The sequence below is a fragment of the Callithrix jacchus genome, chromosome 5 (assembly GCF_049354715.1).
Source record: "Callithrix jacchus isolate 240 chromosome 5, calJac240_pri, whole genome shotgun sequence".
NCBI lineage: Eukaryota > Metazoa > Chordata > Mammalia > Primates > Cebidae > Callithrix > Callithrix jacchus.
Window position 1 is genome coordinate 88,604,767 of NC_133506.1, and position 22,603 is coordinate 88,627,369.

Sequence of the window (22,603 nt, forward strand, 5' to 3'; positions counted from 1 at the left end):
CCAATAGGATTCTAATTAATAAATGTAGAAAGAAAGAAATAGGCAAACACCACAGTAATTACTGCTGTAGACAAGATCCATTGATAGATACTAAAATTAATGGGCAGAAGTTTGAGGAGAAAAAGGATTTGCATATCCTCAAAAGTATCTCCCTTAAGATATTTATTAACAACAAAGGGAAAGATGACAGTAGAAGAACCTAGCAGAACCTTAACAAAGTGATCAAGGGCAATATTACGAGTTGTGTTAGGCCATTATTGCATTGCTGTAAAGAAATACCTGAGACTGGATAATTTCCAAAGAAAAGAGGTTTGATTGAATAGTCCTGCAAGCTATTTGAGCATGGCACTGGCATCTATCCAGCTTCTGAGGAGGCCTTGGGGAGCTTTCACTCGTGGTGGAAGGTAAGGTGCTAGCAGGCACATCACGTGGCCAGAGCAGGAGGTGGATTGGGGAGGTGCTACAGATTTTTAAATGACCAAATCTTGTGAGAATTCACTCACTGTGGTGAGGACAGCACCAAGTCTTGAAAGATCTGCCCTCCCTCCAATATTGGAAATTACATTTCAACATGAGATTTGGGCAGGGACAAATACCCAAACTATATCACTAGTGAAAAACATGTCACCATCATAAACCCTGTGATATGATCCACGAAGAGAGATACAACACGGTTTTTCTGATATTCTTCAGAAAAACTCTGTTACATCATGAGAAAACATCAAACCAAAAATGAGAGTCATTCAACAAAATAAGTCATCAGTATCCTTCAAAAGTGTCGAGGTGGTGGGGCGTGGTGGCTCACTCCTGTAATCCCAGCACTTTGGAAGACCGAGGCAGGTGGATCATGAGGTCAGGAGTTTGAGACCAGCCTGGCCAACATGGTGAAACCCTGTCTCTACTAAAACTACAAAAAAATTGGGTGTGGTAGTGTACTCCTGTAATCCCAGCTACTCAGGAGGCTGAGGCAGGAGAATCGCGTGAACCCAGGAGGCAGAGGTTGCAGTGAGCTGAGATTGCATCATTGCACTCCAGCCTAGGCAGCAGTGTGAGACTCCATCTCAAAAAAATAAAAGTGTCAAGGTAATAGAAGACAAAGACTAAGGATCTCTTACAGACTCCAGAAGACTAAAGAGAAATAACCAAATACAGTATGAGGTCCTGGATAGAATCCAGACACAAGAAAAGACATAGTGGGAAAACTGTACAATTTGAGTAATGTCTGTAGGTAATAGTATTGCCAATGTTAATTTCCTGGTTTTGATAATTTTTCTATTGTTATATAAGATGTTAATAATAAGGGAAGCTGGATGAGAGTTAAATAGAAACTCTGTGTACTACTTTTGCAACATTTCTGTAAGTCTAAAGTTAGTTGAAAGTAAAAAGTTAAAAAATAATAAAAGTCCTACTGCCAAAAAATATATATATATATGGTAGGGCTCCAAGCTGGAAAGTTACTGAGGCAGAACTCTAGTATGGGGTCTATTTTTAGCTTCTAGTCCCAGCATGAGGATTAGAGTCAGAATTGAGGGACTAAGAGCAAAGGAAGAGAGAGTTGTTATTTATGGTGAGTCATCAAGTCCCAAAACTATTAAAAATCAAACTTTAGAGTTGGAAGGGTTGTGCTGATTAGGAAATCAGTCGGGTGGTAGTGAGGAAGAAGACATTCACAAGAAGGAGTGATGAAAAAGAGACATGGAGTAAATGTGTGACAGCTGACCTGGGGAGGGGCAGTTGCAATATTAGTTTAAATGATACAAATGTCAGTCCGTATGGAAATTAGGATTTTATGTCCAAACAAACTTTGGATATTCACAGCTGCCTTCTCTTTATGTGAGATTAGCTTAATTCTGTCACCAATCCTTCATTTAAAGTAGAAAATGGTCTATGGAGAGTGCAGGCCTGTGACTTAATGCAACTGTGACATTTTTGCTGCCACTCATTTCCTTTGATGAAGTTTATAACTAGTTTTATCATTTTTATACACAGCATTAAATCAAGAGATTTTATACACAAAGCTGTTATTGACCTCCCGTCTTTTCTTTCTGTATATAGCCCACAGGCCTGCACTTTTCTTTCTTCCCTCACAAGAGTCACCTAAAACTTACTAGCTGTCTTCCTCCAAAGAAACAATGCAGCTCTTCTCATATCAGATATGCTGTGGATGAAATTGTTTTAATAAAAGTTTAGGAATTTAATGGAAGGAAAGCTTGAAAAAAAATGTAAGAAAGACATAGCTAAAAGAATGAAATTTAAACAAGTTATTTTGAGAGATTCATCAAGGAGAAAGGTTTCATAAAACATTATTATGGGTTTACTAATCTGAACCATTCCCCAGGAGTTGTAATAATAGTTACTGTGTATGGCTGAGCATGATGACTTTGTCAAAGGTGCAGGGAATGATCTAGTATCTGTTACTGAGCACTGGTACTAATAAGAAACTGAAGGAGAAAAGGCATTTTCAGGCTTGTTTTCTATTTTTATACATAGGGAAAGTTATAGATAATATTAATAGAAAATTTGGAGGAAGTAACAGATGTTTTTGACAGATTATATGTATATATATCTACTATATAGCTACTTTAAAATGTCTAGCAAATAATCTATTTTGAGACACAGTGCAAATCTAATGAAGATGTTGCCTGTATTCTGCCTGAGAACGTGCAGTATTTGGTTTTCTGTTCTTGCATTAGTTTGCTAAAGATAATGAATTCTGTACCAAAATTCTTGAACTCTGTTAATTATAATAGGTTGCTTTTCTCTATATAGATAACTATACATTTTAATAATAAAAACTATCCCTTCCATTTAAGTCTCTGCTCTTCTTATTTCTTTTCTTTTTCTTTATACTGTCACCCAGAATCTCTCATATTATGTTGGAGAGTAGTGGTGAAAGTGGGTGTCTTTGGCTTCTTTCCAGTCTTTCTTTTTTCCTTATTATTTTTTTTTAACTTTTATTTTAAGGTCAGAGGCACATGTGCAGGTTTGTTATATAGGTAAACTCATGTCACAGGGGTTTGTTACACAGAGTATTTCATCATCCAGGTATTAAGCCTAGTACTCATTAGTTACTTTTCCTGATCCTCTCCCTCCTCCCACCTTCCTCCCTCCAGTAGGCCTCAGTTTGTGTTGTTCCTCTCTGTGTCCATGTGTTCTCATTTTATGCTCCCACTTGTAAGTGAGAACGTGCAGTATTTGGTTTTCTGTTCTTGCATTAGTTTGCTAAAGATAATGGCCTCCAGCTGTATCCATGTTCCTGCAGAAGACATGATCTCATTCTTTTTTATAGCTGCATAGTATTCTGTGGTGTATATGTACCACATTTTTTTAATCCAGTCTGCCGTTGATGGGCGTTGAGGTTGATTCCATGTCTTTGCTATTGAGAATAGCGCTGCAATGAACATACATGTGCATGTGTCTTTATGATAGAATGATTTGTATTTCTTTGAGTGTTTACCCAGTAATGGGACTGCTGAGTTGAATGGTAGTTCTGTTTTTAGGTCTTTGAGGAATCACTCTACTTTTCAATAGTGATTGAACTAATTTACACTCCCACCAACAGTATATAAGCATTCCTTTTGATCCACAACCTTGCCAGCACAGAAGGTGCAACTTAAGCATTGTCTTTTGTTGATGAAACCTTCAGCCAAGAGCACAGATGGTTTTTTTAAATGAAATCAGGAAAAGATTCCTGTTTCTAAATATCACAATTTTTATCTTTAAAATGATATCTTCTTATTTTAGGATGTTACAGTTGATTTTTCTCAGTTGTGCTTAGCCTCAACATGTGGAATCAATTAAAGTGAAATATGATGAAAGGTTATATTGATTTAGAGGTTTGCTATTTGCTTTTTATCGAATGGAGATTTGTACCCATGTAGACATAACCACTGGCATTCACTGTTCTTTGAAAGGACAGATCAATTGCTGACAAGTTTTCTGTTTAGGTTCCTTACATTGTGTTTAAGATAGGTAAAATAACCACCAATCTATCTAAAGAAAAGAGTGGAGGATTTTCAAAATACAACCTCTGATTTCCAGTTTCCATATTGTGTTCAGACTTCATTGCTTCATTCACAAGCAATTCCTATCTTCAGCTTTATGTATTTAGTAACATTTCCTGTGTTGTTTCGGGATTATTTTATGTTTAATGAGAAGGATTTCAGGTGTTTAAAATATATTGACATTTCTAACATGTTAAAAGAGCTAGGATGACCATATTATTCTTTTCAAAAAAGAACTCTTTAGTAGATGACTGAGAGACACCTGATGAATTAGAGATGATGCTCTCTGAGAGACACCTGAAGAGCTGGAATTCCAGTAGTATGTCTACGGATGCCCCAGGACAGATTTCAGTTGCCAGTATATAGGCACAAAGCTAGTAGCTGAAAAAAACAGTATACAGATCCTTAAGAATGGTGGTGGTGGTGATGATGGTAGTGAGGAGGATGAAGATGGTAATGATAATGGTGACATCAGCTGACATTGCTATGATTTACTAGATGCCGAGCACCATGCTGAGTGCTTTCTCTACATTCAAGCTGAATCTCCCCTTTCCAGTTTTGTATTTTATACACAATACAATCTCTTTTCTGGGTAGTAATGAGCCAGAAAAGTGGTCTAGATTAAAATCACCCTTTGTACTTGCCCTGGAAGCAAAGACAACAGCCGGAAGACATGGGGTGACTGCTGTGCAGATTCTAACAAACAAAAAACAGAGTCTAAAACTCCAGATCCTAGACAGTCAGCCCAGACCCTGGATGATATTAAGGCTTATAAATTTTCTATGTTCTTTGAATTTAAGACCTACATCTAACAAAAATCTCACCCCTTCTTCCTTTTATCTAATTCTGATACTCTTTTTCTGTCTCTGCCAGGGTCCTTAGAAAACATTTAATCCTAAAATTAAAATCTGAATTATTTCATTTTTATAAGGCTTAGTTTATAACACACCTGTAATCCAAAAATTGACAGAAGTATATGTGTTTGTTGAGACTAACATAATTTTTCTTGGATTATTTTACTCCTAATGCTTTGTTTACAGATTAGTGTCTTTCCTATACTGCTCCATGCTGAATAAATGTCAGTGATAGTGTTTTCAGGCTTGCTTCCTATTTATAATCCAGAGGAAAGCTCAATTTTTATTTATAAATTTTATTCTGGGTTATATCATACATATACAATAGAAGTAATTTATCAAATTTCTGATCTTACATAAACCAGACATTTTCTGAGTTAGCAGCTTTTATGTTTACTTGAAAAAGTTGAAGAATGAAGAGACAAAGTATTATGTAATACTGAAACATTAAGTGATTTCTAGTAAATCACTCAATAGCTGATAATCATAGCTATTGCTCTTACTACTGATAAGCCTGTTTGCTTTCTCGTCTTTCTTTTGTAGGTGGTTGCCTATCACTATTGTCAAGCAGATAATGCCTATACCTGCTTGGTGCCAGAATTTGTCCACAATGTTGCTGCCTTGCTCTGCCGCTCACCTCAGCTGACAGCCTATCGGGAGCAGCTTCTTCGGGAACCTCACCTGCAGAGCATGCTGAGTCTTCGGTCCTGTGTTCAAGACCCCATGGCCTCCTTCCGGAGGGGAGTCCTGGAGCCACTGGAGAATCTCCATAAAGGTACAGATAAGGTCCAAAGAGGTGAAAGATGGAGGTTTGGAGTCCAAGGTCACCTGGGTCATGCTATAAAAATGATTAATTTTATCACATTGCCAAAACTAAATGTTCCATAGCTGAATATCCTGAAGGGTACAGCTAACAGACAAAAGATTTTACTTGAAAAAAAAAAGAAATTCCAGCAGTATCTACTGCTTCTTTTCTTTATAAATGTTCTCAGTCTTATTTACAAATAGAATGCCTTTTCCTTGTCCTGAAAACAGTAGAGCTTTCAGTCCTTTCTGTGAAGTTTAAATAAGTCAGTATATTTGTGGTTCCAGCTCAGTGTTGTGAAGTTTCTGTGGTCAGAAATCATTCCTGTACTATGTAATATTAATAAAAAACATAATATTTGTATTACCCCATCAGTTCAAGTGAAGTGGAATGGCATCCCTGGTTGCACAGCTCTGTGTATATACTAAAAATCACTTAATCGTACACCTTAAAAGCTACTTAAGGGGCAGAGGGTATTTTATGGTACATAAATTGTATCATAGGAGAGCTGTTATTTTTTTTTAAGTGAAAAAAATTAAATAGAATCCATCTCCCACTCATACTCATGCCTGTCCTCCCTTTTTCCTCAGCAATTCTAGTGTTAGCAGTGGCCTGAGTGCAACCATTTCCTTGAAAATGGTGTGTGCCTTCCTAAGTCTTTCTGCCCCATACCCTTAACAATATTTTGTTAGTGCCAGAAGCCAAAGAAAAGGATGTGAGTATGCATAAAATTCCTGAGCAATCCTGTTTATTCCTAAGAGACTTATACACCTTTCCCAAGGGCTTTGGAGGTACTAATAAGGAAAGATGGTTATCATTTTTCCTGGCCATTGTCTTTAGTTGTTTCAGCTTCCATGCTGGTTACTTGAATATCAGAATTTCTCTTTCTCCTCAACTCTAATGACCTCTGTCACTACCTTTGTTACCTATTACCTTTTTAAACCTTGTCATTTCTCTACAAGTATATTTAAGCCTATTTACTGGACATGCAGTCAGTCTCTAAAACCTGTTAATTCTGCCTTCGTGATGTTTCTCACACCCACTTGTCTCCAACTGTTTCTAGCATCATTACCACAAGGACTGTTTGGCTGCCCGTAACATCATATTTATAGTTATCCCATCACAGTCTTTCCTGGTTCACTAGTTTAGTGCTTTTTCCACATCATGACACACTTATAAAACAATAAAACTTTGTATAGCATACTGGGATAAAAATTTATAACTCCTCATTGCTGGACATGACTGGCCCTGAGGAGACAGCTCTGCCAAGCCTCAGATGTCCTGAGGGCTGAATTTTAAACCATTCATGGAGTAGTTGGTGGGGAAGTTCTTCCCCAGTCTCTCCGGCGTTCTAGACTTTATGTATTTCTTCCAGAAAAAGTTTTATAAAGCATTTCCCTGATCACATAATTCCCCAATTGATAATCCACTGATTGCCTATTGCCTTCTGAATTAACTTTCAGTTCCTTGTTCTGACATTCAAGATGCTTGATGGGGCCAGCATCCACCCTACTTTTCAGCTTTATTCACTGTTATCCTTTGGAATCCTATGTTTACATGTAAGCTGAAATATTCACTTGTCCTCAAATACGCCCCTGGATTTTCCCACCTCCATGTATTTACTCATTATTTCTTTTCTTGATACACCTTCTTCTCACATGTTTGCCTGTCAGAATTCCAGCCATCTGTCAAGGAATGACTTAAATGCTACCTCATTTGTGAAATACCTTCTGATTTACTTGCCCCGCTTCAATCCTAAATGATGTCCTTCCAAATGACATTAGATCTTTTTAAAAATATATATATGTTTGTGGTACATAACACATAATGTATAACAAGAATTTAAATTTTTATCATTAACATTTATTAAATATTTACCATATGCCAGATATACTTTGCAGTTTGTAGGAATTACTTTTGTACTTATCCCTTTAAGTAAATTGTATGTTACTGAAATAGGAACTTTTAAAATTCAAGTTTTATCCTTCATAGTGGTTACCTCACCTTGAACACTGCAGGCATTTTAGGAACTACGTTTTGAACAGATAAGTGAATGTAGAAACTGCTCACACGTAGGAGTACCTTGAAGAAAGCATGGTAATACAAGGATCTACACCTTACAGCTGATTCAAGAAGACTATCCAAATGCTTGAGAGTCAGCTTTAGAGTCCCAGTCGTAATTCATATGTTTTATAATTTTGTTACAAGATATATCTGCTTCTCATTTAAGTCTCCATAACCAGCTTTAGCAGTCTCTGTTGACAAATACTGCTCTAAGTGAATTTAATTACTTCATTTTATTTCCATGTTTTTAACTCAGCCTTAAATCACCATTATGAGCAATAGCTGGAAACACAATTTTCCAGCTGGAAATACTAAGACTTATTTGAGTGACCCAAAAAAAGTCAGAAAATAAAGAATTTTTTCTAGAGATAGAACAAGCAAAATGGTAGATTTATAAGCAGTAATATCAATAATTATATTACATGTAAATGGACTAAACTCTTATATTAAAAGGCAAAAACTGTCAGACTGGATAAAAAGCAAGACTCAACCATATGCAGTTTTTTAAATATAAAGACACAGATTGAAAGTAAAAAGGACAGAAAAATATACTGTGTAAACATGGAGCATAAGAAAGCTGGAGTGACTATAGTAATCTCAGACAGAGTAGACTTCAAGACAAGTATTTCTGAAGAGTCATTTGATAAACATAAAAGGGCCAATTCATTAGGAACATGTATTAGATGTATGCATTTAATAACAGGTTCAAAATACATGAATCAAAAATAGACCAAATTAAAGAGATAAATAGCTGTAGTCCCAGCTACTCTGGTGGGTGAGACAGAACAATGTAATTAATGACTAGTTATTTAATGTTTAGCATATTTTTACCCCAATACACTATAAAAGCCACATAACCATTGAAGACATAGCAGCTAGTATGGTAACTGGAACATAAAAGGAATTTAGGCTAGGCTTGTGCCTGTAATCCCAATGCTTTGGGAGACCAAGGCAGGAGGATCACTTGAGCCTGGAATTCAAGACCAGCCTGGGCAACACAACAAGTACCAATCTCTACAACAACAATGCCAGGAATGGTTGCGCACAGCTGTAGTCTCAACTACTCAGGAGGCTGAAGTGGGAGGATCACTTGAGCCCAGGAGGTCAAGGCTGCAGTGAACCAAGATTATACCACTGCACTCCAGCTTGGGTAACAGAGTGAGACCTTGTCTCAAAAAAAAAAAGAAGAAGAAAGTTAATTAGTGTAATTCATCATATTAACAGAATAAAGGAAAACATCCACCTAATCATTTCTATAAATGTAAAAAAGCATTTGACAAACTACTACATCAGAGGTCCCCAACCCCTAGGCCGTGGATTGATACAGATCTGTGGCCTGTTAGGAAGCAGGAGGTGAGTGACAGGTACCACCTGAGCTCCACATTCTGTCAGATCAGCTGCAGCATTAGATTCTCATAGGAACACCAACCCTATTGTGAACTGTGCATTCAAGGGATCTAGGTTGCACACTTCTTCATCTAATGCCTGATAATCTCAGGTGGAGCAGTTTCATCCCTAAACCATCCTCTCCACTCCCTGCCCCAGAATAATTCTCTTGATGAAACCAGTCCCTCTGAACTACACCAATTAGCAATAAAAACTACACAAACTATAAATAGAAGGAAGTTGAGTCTGATACCAGGCATCTCCAAAAATACATATAGTGAAATGTTAAATGTTTTTCCCCCTATGGTCAAGAGCAAGACAAGAATGTTCCTCACTCTCACCACTTATATTCATCATTCCACTGGTGGTCCAGGCTAGAACAGTAAGAAAATAAACAAGCATTCAAATAGTATAAAGATTGGAAAGGAAGAAGTAAAATTGTCTTTATTTGCAGACAACATAATTGTTTACCTTAGAAAACTCTAAGAAATCCACCCAGAAAAAACAAAGCTGACTAAAACTAGTAAGTGCTCACCTTTAGGCTATAAAGTCAACATACAGATATTTCTATACTAACAACAAAATACTGAAAATGAAATTTTAAAAGTACATGGCAGTTTTAAAACACAGTTACAAATTATTTGACATTACTGTTACTAATAGTTCGACCTGGGTCCCCTCCCTTTGTAGCTGGGCAGGTTTGCAACTGCTTCAACTAATAGAATACTACCAAGTGATGCTATGTGACAGCTTAACGAGGTCATAAATAGCATGCAGTTTCCATCTTGTTCACCAAAACACTTGGTTCAGGAGGTATGTATTGCCATGTTGAAGCCGTACTACCTGAGTTCACCATGCTGCAAAGCACAAACCACAGGGAGAATCTAGTCACTGTCCCGGTGTTCATTCCTGCTCTGCCACAAAGCATATGAGTGAATAAGCCTCCAAATGATTCCAGCTTTCAAGCCCCAGAACATTCAAGTAACCCCTTGCTATTCGATATAGCAACAAATAAGTAGAACAAGTACCATTTTCAGTAGCACCAAAAAAAAAATCATACTTAAATGTACAAAAGATGTGTAAGTCATAGTGAAAGCACAGTGAAAATACTGCAGAGTGAAATTAAAGACCCTAGTAAGTGGAAGAGATATGCCATATATGTGGATTGGAAGATGTCAGTTTTTCCTTAAACTACTCTATAGATTGAACATAATCCCAGCAGAATTTTTCTGTAAAAATTGATAACTTTTAGAAATGGAAAGGACCAAAAATAGCCAAAACATTCTTGAAGAAGAAAGTTGAAAGATAGTATCTCGTTTCAAGATGTACAGAATTACAGATTACTGTAATAGTCATGACAGTGATATGCTAGTAAATGTTTAACAACCAAGCTCAGGGATGGGGGGTGCTAATTTGATGCTTAAAAATTTAGCCATCAGCTCTCTTCATCCAGCTTGAGTCACCCAAAATTCCACAGACAGGATTGTATTCATGCAAGGATAGAAAATAGATCAATGGAACAGAATAGAGAATCCAGAAATAGACCCACATATGCAGTCAATTGATCTTCTCAAAGGTGCCAAAACAATCCGAGGAAGAATTCTTGTCATTAGATGGTGCTGGAACAACTGGATAAATGTTTGTGGAGGGAAATGAATCTCAGTCCTTACCTCACACTATACACCAAAATTAATATGAGATGGATCACAGACCTAAATAGAAAAGTTTTATTTCTAAAGTTAATAGAAAAAAAACAGAATATATTCACAAACTTGGAGAAGGTAAAGATTTCTTAAGGACATAAAGTATCAATTAATCCTATAAAAACAATGACAAATTAGACTTCATCAAACTTAAAAATATTTGCTCAACAGAAAAATACCACTAAAGAAAGGAAAAGCAAGGCACCAAAGGGGAGGAAATATTCACTGTGTTCTGTGTGTGAGAGACAAAGTACTTGTATCTACGATACTTGTAGAAAGCAAACAGTTCAGTTTTTAAATGAACAAGCGATTTAGACACTTTACAAAAGAAGATACATGGAACGATCCAAGATGGCCGATCGCTAACATCTCGGGATTGCAGCTCTCAGTGAAAGCGCAGAGAACTAGAGGATGCCACACTTTCAGACAAATTCTGGTCGCTCACGGAGTAGAAGATTCCCAGTGGAGGAACCACACAGGTCGCCAGCGCAACTCTTGTGGCCGGCACAGCGGTTTCGCCAGCACCTCGGCGCGGCAGCTCTCGGAGCAGAGTAAACAGGGCTGGCTCCCCTTCTGACCAAGGTTTGGAGGACCCACACGGGTCCCCAGCACGACTCCTGAGGCCGGCGCAGCGGTTGTGACGGCACCTCAGCGCGGCAGCTCTTGGTGCAGAGTAAACGAGATGGGTTCCCCTTCTGACTGAGGTTTGGAGCCCTGGGAAGGCAGAGTCACCTATTACAGACACAAGAAGGAAGCCAGACAGGAGAATCCTGGGCAGAAAACACCATCAATCTTAACGCCACTGTTCTGCCCTGGGAACTAACAACTTGGATGTCCACTCAAGAGACCTAATCTGAAAGTTGGTAATTTCAAAGACGACAGGAGGATAAATTTACAATGATGGGAAGAACCCAGCATAAAAAGGCTGAGAATACTCAAAATCAGAACGCCTCTCCCTCTAAAGATGATCACAGTTCCACATCAACAATGGAACAAGGCTTGATGGAGAACGAGCACATCCCAATAACAGAATCACGCTTCAGGGAATGGATAATAAGAAACTTCTGTGAGTTAAAAGAACATGTTGTAGCCCAACATAAAGAAACTAAGAACTTTGAAAAAAGGTTTGATGAAATCCTATTGAGAATAGACAACTTAGAGAAGAATATAAGTGAATTAATGGAACTGAAGAATACAATACAGGAACTCCAAGAATTATGCACAGGTTTAAACACTCGAATTGTTCAAGCAGAAGAAAGGATATCAGAGGTCAAAGTCCAACTTAATGAAATAAAACGAGAAGACGAGATTAGAGAAAAAAGGATCAAAAGGAATGAGCAAAGTCTCCAAGAAATGTGGGACTATGTGAAAAGACCAAATTTACGTTTGATAGGTGTACCTGAATGCGACGGAGAGAATGAATCCAAGCTGGAAAATACCCTTCAGGATATTATTCAGGAAAATTTTCCTAAACTAGCAAAGCAGGACAATATTCAACCCCAGGTAATACAGAGAACACCACAAAGATATTCCTCAAGAAGAGCAACTCCAAGGCACATAATTGTTAGATTCACCAGGGTTGAAACGAAGGAGAAAATATTAAGGGCAGCCAGAGAGAAAGGTCAGGTTACCCACAAAGGCAAGCCTATCAGACTTATAGCAGATCTCTCAGCAGAAACTCAACAAACCAGAAGAGAGTGGGGCCAATATTCAACATCCTCAAAGAACAGAACTTTCTTCATATCCAGCCAAACTAAGCTTCACAACTGAAGGAAAAATAAAATCTTTTATGAACAAGCAAGTACTCAGAGATTTTATTACCACCAGGCCTGCTTTACAAGAGCTTCTGGATTGGAGGACTCAAGATGGCGCTGTGAGAACAACCCAGGATTGGAGCTCTCGTTGAATCCGCAAAGAGGTGAGTCGGAGTTGCATTTCCAGACTGATCTTTGTTGCCCACAGAATGGGGAAACTCCCAAGTGTAAGGGAGACACGGGACGCCAGGCAGTAAGTCTGCCTGGCGAAGCCAGCAGCCGGGGCAGCGGCGGCCGGCCCTACCCAGCAATCCCCACAGGGCACGCTTGTCCGGGTGCCCTGTTGAACCGGTAACCTGAGACTTGAGAGGGCTGGACTTGAGACTGAACGAGACTTGGACAGTAGGCCAGCCCAGGGGATCTCAGGGACAGAGCGTTCGGGGTACCCAGTGGGATGAACAAAACCGCGATTTCAAACTATCCCGAGCAGACGGTCCAAGACGCTCTGTGGGGGAGGGGCCTCCACCACTACTGAGGCAACCCGCCCAAACTGAGATACACACCCACTGCTGACGCAGCCAGCCGTTGCCGAGGCAACCCGTCCCTACTGAGATACACGCCCACTGCTGACGCAGCCTCCTGTTGCCAAGGCAACCCATCCCTACTGAGATACATGCCCACTGCTGACGCAGCCTGCCGTTGCCAAGGCAACATGCTACAACGAAGAGACTCCGCCACAGGGCGTGGCGGAGACCACAGCAGAGCCTGCAGGAACAGGGCGAATCACACAACAGCAGGGCGGAGACTCGGCAGGCAAACAGTGGCTAGTCTGCCTCGTAGCTGGGCAGGACACCTCAACAGACATCGAGAAATAAAGCCCGAACCCCCCAACACAGAGCATTTGAGAAAAAAAGGGTTTTTTTAATGAGCTCTGTTGCAGCAGAATCAAACATAGGAGCCTAACAGCCCTGAATGAACAACAGAGCTCACAGCTCAGAAATTGAGCTCCTAAAAAGAACAGACTGTCTCCTCAAGCAGCTCCCTGACCCCTCTATATCCAAAAGACTGACATTTGGCAGGCATCATCCTGGGACAAAGATAGCAGAGAAAGATATGGGTAGCATCCCTCACTGTTCCACAGCTGCTAGAGGTGCACCCCAGACAAGCAGGGCCTGGAGTGGACCTCAGCAGTTGTACAGCGAAGGGGCTAGGCTAGTAGAAGGAAAACCAAGTAACAGAAATACTTCATCATCAACAATCTGGGTGTCCACTCAGAGACCCAATCGAAAAGTCAGTAACTACGCAGACGACAAGCGGATAAACCCACAAAGATGGGAAGAAACCAGCAAAAAAAGGAGGAAAACACCCGAAACCAGAACACCTCGCCTCCTAGAAAGGACCAAAACTCCTCACCAGCAAGGGAACAAAGCTGAACGGAGAATGACTGTGACGAAATGACGGAATTAGACTTCAGAAGGTGGATAATGAGAAACTTTTGTGAGCTAAAAGAACATGTATTAAATCAATGCAAAGAAACTAAGGAACTTGAAAAAATATATGAAAAAAGATTTGAGGAAATGATAACAAGAATGGATAACTTAGACAGGAATATGAATGAATTAAAGGAGCTGAAAAACACAATACAAGAACTTAGCAAAGCATGCACAAGTTTCAATAACCGAATTGACCAAGCAGAAGAAAGAATATCTGAAGTCGAAGACCAACTCAATGAAATAAAACGAGAAACCAAGATTAGAGAAAAAAGCGCAAAAAGGAATGAACAAAGTCTCCAAGAAATGTGCGACTATGTGAAAAGACCTAACCTACGTTTGATAGGTGTACCAGAAGGGGACGAAGAGAATGAATCCAAGCTGGAAAATACTCTTCAGGACATCATCCAGGAAAATTTCCCCCACCTAGCAAGACAGGCCAACACTCAAATGCAGGAAATACAGAGAACACCACAAAGATATTCTGCAAGAAGAGCAACCCCAAGGCACATAATCGTCAGATTCAACAAGGTTGAAATAAAGGAGAAAATACTAAGGGCAGCCAGAGAGAAAGGTCGAGTTACCAACAAAGGGAAGCCCATCAGACTCACAGCAGATCTCTCAGCAGAAACACTACAAGCCAGAAGAGAGTGGGGGCCAATATTCAACATTCTTAAAGAAAAGAACTTTCAACCCAGAATTTCATATCCAGCCAAACTGAGCTTCAGAAGTGAAGGAAAAATAAAATCCTTTGTGAACAAGCAAGTACTCAGAGATTTTTGTCACCACCAGGCCTGCTTTACAAGAGCTCCTAAAAGAGGCACTACACATAGAAAGGAACAACCAGTACCAGCCATTCCAAAATCACACTAAATGCTAAAGAGCATCAACATAATGAAGAATCTACAACAACTAACAGGCAAAACAGCCACTTAGCATCAAAATGGCAGTATCAAATTCACACATAACAGTATTAACCCTAAATGTAAATGAACTAAATGCACCAATCAAAAGACACAGACTGGCAAATTGGATAAAAATCCAAAACCCATCAGTGTGCTGTATCCAGGAAACCCATCTCACATGCAAGATACACAAAGGCTCAAAATAAAGGGATGGAGGCAGATTTACCAAGCAAATGGAGAGCAAAAAAAAGCAGGAGTTGCAATTCTCATCTCTGATAAAATAGACTTTAAAGCAACAAAGATCAAAAGAGACAAAGAAGGCCATTACATAATGGTAAAAGGATCGATAAAACAAGAAGAGCTAACGATCCTAAACATATATGGACCCAATGCAGGAGCACCCAGATACATAAGGCAAGTTCTTAATGACTTACAAAGAGACTTAGACTCCCACACAATAATAGTGGGAGACTTTAACACTCCACTGTCAATATTAGACAGATCAACCAGACAGAAAATCAACAAGGATATACAGGGCTTGAACTCAGACCTGGAGCAAGCAAACCTGATAGACATTTACAGAACTCTCCACCCCAAATCCACAGAATATACATTCTTCTCAGCACCACATCACACCTACTCAAAAATTGACCACATAATTGGAAGTAAAGCACTGCTCAACAAATGCAAAACAACTGAAATCATAACAAACAGCCTCTCAGACCATAGTGCAATCAAGTTAGAACTCAGAATACAGAAACCAACCCAGAACCGCACAGCTTCATGGAAACTGAACAACTGGCTCTTGAATGTTGACTGGGTAAACAATGAAATGAAGTCAGAAATAAAGAAGTTCTTCGAAACCAATGAGAACGAAGACACAACATGCCAGAACCTCTGGGACACATTTAAAGCAGTCTCTAGAGGAAAGTATATAGCAATAAGTGCCCATATGAGGAGAATGGAGAGATCCAAAATTGACACCCTATTGTCAAAATTGAAAGAGCTAGAGGAGCAATATCAAAAAAACTCAAAACCCAGCAGAAGACAAGAAATAACTAAGATCAGAGCTGAACTGAAGGAGATTGAGACACGAAAAACACTTCAAAAAATCAATAGATCCAAGAGCTGGTTTTTTGAAAAGATCAACAAAATAGACAGACCACTAGCCAGATTGATTAAAAAGAAAAGAGAGAACAACCAAATAGATGCAATAAAAAATGATAAAGGGGAAATCACCACAGATTCCACAGAAATTCAAACCATCATCAGAGAATATTACAAACAACTCTATGCACATAAACTAGTAAACCTGGAAGAAATGGATAAATTCTTGGACTCCTGTGTCCTCCCAAGCCTAAACCAGGAGGAAGCTGAAACTATGAATAGACCAATAACAAGGTCAGAAGTCGAGGCAGCAATTAAGAGCCTACCACACAAAAAAAGCCCAGGTCCAGATGGGTTCACACCCGAATTCTACCCGACACACAGAGGAGCTGGTACCATTCCTTCTAAAACTATTTCAAACAATCCAAAAAGAGGGAATACTTCCCAAATCATTTTACGAGACCAACATCATTCTGATACCAAAACCGGGCAGAGACCCAACAAGAAAAGAAAACTTCAGGCCAATATCCATGATGAACATAGATGCAAAAATCTTCAATAAAATATTGGCAAGCCGAATGCAACAGCAAATCAAAAAACTTATTCACCATGATCAAGTAGGATTCATCCCGGGGATGCAAGGCTGGTTCAACATACGCAAGTCTATCAACGTAATTCACCACATAAACAGAACCAAAAACAAAAACCACATGATTATCTCAATTGACGCAGAGAAGGCCTTTGACCAAATTCAACAGCCGTTTATGCTAAAAACCCTCAATAAACTCGGTATCGATGGAACGTATCTCAAAGTAATAAAAGCTATTTATGACAAACCAACAGTCAATATCATACTGAATGGCCAAAAACTGGAAGCATTCCCTTTGAAATCTGGCACTAGACAAGGATGCCCTCTTTCACCACTCCTATTCAATATAGTTCTGGAAGTTCTAGCCAGAGCAATCAGGCAAGAAAAAGAAATAAAGGGTATTCAGATAGGAAAGGAGGAAGCCAAATTGTCTCTATTTGCAGACGACATGATAGTATACCTAGAAGACCCCATCACCTCAGCCCAAAAACTCCTGAAACTGATAAGCAACTTCAGCAAAGTCTCAGGATATAAAATCAATATGCAAAAATCACAAGCATTCGTCTACACCAATAACAGACTTAAAGAAAGCCAAATCAAGAACGAACTGCCATTCACAATTGCTACAAAAAGAATAAAATACCTTGGAATACAACTCACAAGGAACGTAAGGGACCTCTTCAAGGAGAACAACAAACCACTGCTCAACGAAATCAGAGAGGACACAAACAGATGGAGAAACATTCCATGTTCATGGTTAGGAAGCATTAACATCGTGAAAATGGCTATACTGCCCAAAGTAATTTACAGAATCAATGCTATACCCATCAAGCTACCATTGACTTTCTTCACAGAACTGGAAAAAATCACCATGAACTTCATATGGAACCAAAAGAGAGCCCGCATAGCCAAGTCAATTCTAAGCAAAAAGAACACAGCGGGGGGCATCACACTACCGGATTTCAAACTATAGTACAAGGCTACAGTAATCAAAACAGCATGGTAGTGGTACCAAAACAGAGATATAGACCAATGGAACAAAACAGAGGCACCGGAGGCAACACAACATATCTACAACTATACAATCTTTGATAAACCTGACAAAAACAAGCAAGGGGGAAAGGATTCCCTGTTTAACAAATGGTGTTGGGAAAACTGGCTAGCCCTGTGCAGAAAGCAGAAACTGGACCCCTTCCTGACACCTTACACCAAAATTAACTCCAGATGGATTAAAGACTTAAACATAAGACCTGGCATGGTAAAAACCCTAGAAGGAAATCTAGGCAAAACCATCCAGGACATAGGAGTAGGCAAGGACTTCATGAACAAAACACCAAAAGCATTGGCAACAAAAGCCAAAATAGACAAATGGGACCTAATGAAACTCCACAGCTTCTGCACGGCAAAAGAAACAGTCACTAGAGTGGATCGGCAACCAACAGAATGGGAAAAAATTTTTGCAGTTTACCCATCTGACAAAGGGCTGATATCCAGAATTTACAAAGAACTCAAACGGATTTACAGGAAAAAAACAAACAAGCCCATTCAAAAGTGGGCAAAGGATATGAACAGACACTTTACGAAAGAAGACATATATGAGGCCAACTATCATATGAAAAAATGCTCATCGTCACTGGTCATCAGAGAGATGCAAATCAAAACCACATTGAGATACCATCTCACGCCAGTTAGAATGGCGATCATTAAAAAATCTGGAGACAACAGATGCTGGAGAGGATGTGGAAAAAAAGGAACACTTTTACACTGTTGGTGGGAGTGTAAATTAGTTCAACCATTGTGGTAGACAGTGTGGCGATTCCTCAAGGCCTTAGAAATAGAAATTCCATTTTACCCAGCAATCCCATTACTGGGTATATATCCAAAAGACTATAAATCGTTCTGCTACAAGGACACATGCACACGAATGTTCAATGCAGCACTGTTTACAATAGCGAAGACCTGGAACCAACCCAAATACCCATCGATGATAGACTGGACTGGGAAAATGTGGCACCTATACACCATGGAATATTATGCAGCAATCAGAAATGATGAGTTTGTGTCGTTTGTAGGGACATGGATGAATCTGGAGAACGTCATCCTCAGCAAACTGACACAAGAACAGAAAATGAAACACCGCATATTCTCATTCATAGGCGGGTGATGAAAAATGAGAACACATGGACACAGGGAGGGGAGTACTAAACACTGGGGTCTATTGAGGGGAAAAGGGGAGGGCCAGTGGGAGGGGGAGGTGGGGAGGGATAGCCTGGGGAGAGATGCCAAATGTGGGTGAAGGGGAGAAGGAAAGAAAAGCACACTGCCATGTGTGTTCCTACGCAACTGTCTTGCATGCTCTGCTCATGTACCCCAAAACCTAAAATCCAATAAAAAATTAAAAAAAAAAAAAGAAAAACAAGAGCTTCTGAAAGAAGCATTACACACAGAAAGAAACAACCAGTATTAGCCTTTCTAAAAATATACCAAAAAGTAAAGAGCACCAACATAAAGAAGAATTTACATCAACGAATGGATAAAACAGCCAGTTAACATCAAATGGCAGTAACCCTAAATTTAAATCGACTAAATCCCCCAATCAAAAGACGCAGTCAAAACCCAACGGCATGTTACATCCAGACCTGTTTCACATGCAAGGATACACAAAGACCCAAAACAGAGGGATGGTGAAAGATTTACCAACCAAATGGAGAGCAAAAATAAATAAATAAATAAATAAAAAGCAGGAGTTGCGATTCTCGTATCAGATAAAATAGATTTTAAAGCAACAAAGATATAGTGGTAAAAGGATCAATGCAACAACAAGAGCTAACGATCCTAACACCCAGATACATAGAGACTTAGATTCAATGAGGCAGAAAATTAATAAGGATATCAAGGACTCGAACTCAGATCCAGAACAAGTAAACTTAATAAATATTTATAGAGCTCTCCACTTCAAATACACAAAATATACATTCTTGTCAATACCACATCACACCTACTCATAGGTTTAAATGAAACATTGATTGGCCATTATTAATACCCTTTTTTTTTTCAGAATAAAGCAATATTTCCGTTCACCCTCCCTCTTTCTCTTCCTCTTTTTTCCTCTCCTTCACTCATTTTTTTTTCTTACCTTCTCTCAAAAAAAGAAAAGAGAAATCAACTTGTAAACCTCTAGATCTAGGTCGGCAATGTCTCTCTCATTGCTTGATTTCCTTCCTTCCCTTCCCTCCCTCCCTCCCTCCCTCCCTCCCTCCCTCCCCCCTTCCTCCCTTCCTTCCTTCCTTCTTCCCCTCCTTCCTCCCTCCCTTCCTCCTTCCCTCCCTTCCTGCCTTCCTCCAAAAACAAAAAAAAAAAAAAAAGAAGATACATCAACAGCCTACAAGCACATGTTCGAACATGAGTAATCAGGGAGATGCAAATTAAAATTACAATGAGAATACCACTTTACACACATTAGAATGGTTAAAATTAAAAAGAACATCCAGTGTTGGTTAGGATGAAAAACAGCTGGAACTCTCAGACATTGCTGGAGGGACTATACAATAGTACACTACTTTGGAAAACTATTTGTCAGTTTCTTTTTTTTTTTTTTTTGAGACAAGGTCTCTCACTCTGTTGCCCAGGCTAGAGTGCTGTGGCATGATCATACTGCAGCCTCGACCCCCTCAGCTCAAGCAGTCCTCCCACTTCAGCCTCCTGAGTAGCTGGGGCTACAGGTACACACCACCACACCTGGCTATTTTTTTTTTTTTTTAAGAGATGGGGTCTTGCCATGTTGCCCAAGCTGGTCTCATACTCCTGGGCTCAAGCAGTTTTCCCACATCAGCCTCTCAAAACCACATCAGAGATTATAGCCATGAGCCACCCACAGCCAGCCAACAGTTTCTTATAAAGTTAAATGTACATCTACTTTATCACCAAGCAAATGTATTCCTACATATTTACCCAAGAGAAATGAAAACATACGTCTACAAAAAGACTTGTACAAGAATGTTACTAGCAGCTTTATTCATAGTTGTCAAAAACTGGAAACAGACCAAATGTCCATCAGCAGAATAGATAAATAAATTATAGTACATTTATTCAATTGAATACTTCTTAGTATTAAAAAAGGACAAAATAATAGTACACTCAATGTAGAAGTCTCAGAAACATGTTAAGCAAAAGAAGTGCATGTCTGCAGTGATAGAAATCAGAACAGTGGTTTCCTATTGAGGACTCACTGGAGGGGAACCTAACAAATTTCCGGAATGATAGAAATGTTCTATATTTTGATCACAGTGTTGCGTACATGAGTACATATATCTGTCAAAAGTTATCAAAGTATATAATTAAGATATTTGTAATTCACCATATATAAATTTTATTGTAATAATTTTTTAAATAGTTATTTTTTAAAGATAGCTGGAGTTTTTTCAATGGAAAACACTTTGAATTTAGAGTCAGAAGCTAGATTTCAAATTATGTATTTTTCTTTGAAAATTGAGTCAGTATTTTTCACAGTACTTTAAAGTTCTACAAGTACAGTGATTAAAACACATACACACTCACATCCACATGCTCATAAAACAAATGAAAAAGTTTTGCTTTAGCTACCAATATGAAATGAAAGGAGACACAGATTGTTTTGTTTTGTTTTGTTTTGTTTTGTTTTGTTTTGTTTTGTTTTGTTGGGAAAGGGTCTCACTCTGTCACCCAGGCTGGAGTACAGTGGCAAGATCATAGCTCACTGCAGCCTCGACCTCTTGAACCCAAGCGATCCTCCTGCCTTACCTCCTGAGTAACTAGGACTACAGAAGCACACCATCATACTTGGCTAATTTTTTTCTATTTTTTGTAAAGATAGTGTCTCACTATGTTGCCCAGGCTGGTCTGGAACTCCTGGACTCAAGCCATCCTCCCACCTCAGCCTCCCAAAGTGTTGGGATTACAGATGTGTGCCACCATGCTCAACTGAGATACTAATTTGTTACCACACTGAAGGAAAGATAACTCAGATGTTATGTGAAGCTTTTGTGAACAAAGATATTGTCTGATATGAGTCTTCTTTTTCACTTTGAACAATTCCTATATATACCAGGAATAGAATCTCATGTGCTAAGATTCAATTCTGACTTCAGTATTAGCTATTGTCTCTTCTTTTGCAGTCTCTAATTCTTACTTCTCTCAGACACCTAGGTAGAGTCTTAGAATGGAACTACTAAGGAAGGAAGTTCACGTATTGTTAGGTACACATTTAAATGGAGGCAGTGGGGAATCCCTGGTGAATGTATATTTACAAGGGATAAAAATAAGGATTTTAAAGGGCTTGGGAAGCCTTTTTTGTGACTTGTCACCTAGAGCAGTGGCTCCTAAGCACCAGTCCATTTAAAGTTTTTAGTTAGTCCATGATGAAATAAGAAAATAGCAACAGCTCAGAATTTGTATTGATGTAGATATAATGTAGTTTTCCATACATACGTATCCAAAGATTAGATAATGTCCCTCCTACTTTTTTAATGTTAAAATACTTTTTATTCTATGAAATAATGGTGATCATGGATGGTAATTATATTTTACATGTTCTTACATGGCAAAATATGAAGTAGCAATCCTTTATTAGTCCCCAATTTATTTTTATTTGTAAAAATTTTTAAGCTACTGATTTAAAGTACTACTCTAATCTACAGAAGTTTGAATGAGTGAACATACTGAAGCATTCTTGTAGGCTGGTTGCATTTGAAAGACAAAATCTAAAGATCATTAATATCTTACCTCTTAAATTTACAATTGAGAAACCTTATTTAGCAAAGGAAAATGAATTATTTTAGGAACAGTTCTCACTGTTTTGCAGTATTAGTAGCATTAGGAAATTATTTGCATTTATTGTTCTGAATCCTAAAAACTGTGATATTTTTAGATATGCCCTCCTTCCTCAATGATGAAATGTTTTTTGA

The 22,603-nt window shown here is 38.8% G+C and overlaps 1 protein-coding gene across 12 annotated transcripts in view; it reads left to right on the forward strand.

The window, feature by feature from the left end:
• The window catches only part of TANC2 (tetratricopeptide repeat, ankyrin repeat and coiled-coil containing 2), a 440,895-nt gene that overhangs the window by 339,133 nt on the left and 79,159 nt on the right, over nt 1-22,603 (forward strand). For all 12 annotated transcript variants that reach the window (XM_035300383.3, XM_035300386.3, XM_035300388.3 and 9 more), the window contains one exon: nt 5,402-5,633. In XM_035300383.3, coding sequence (XP_035156274.1) covers nt 5,402-5,633 — 232 coding nt within the window. The remainder of the gene's footprint in view (nt 1-5,401; nt 5,634-22,603) is intronic.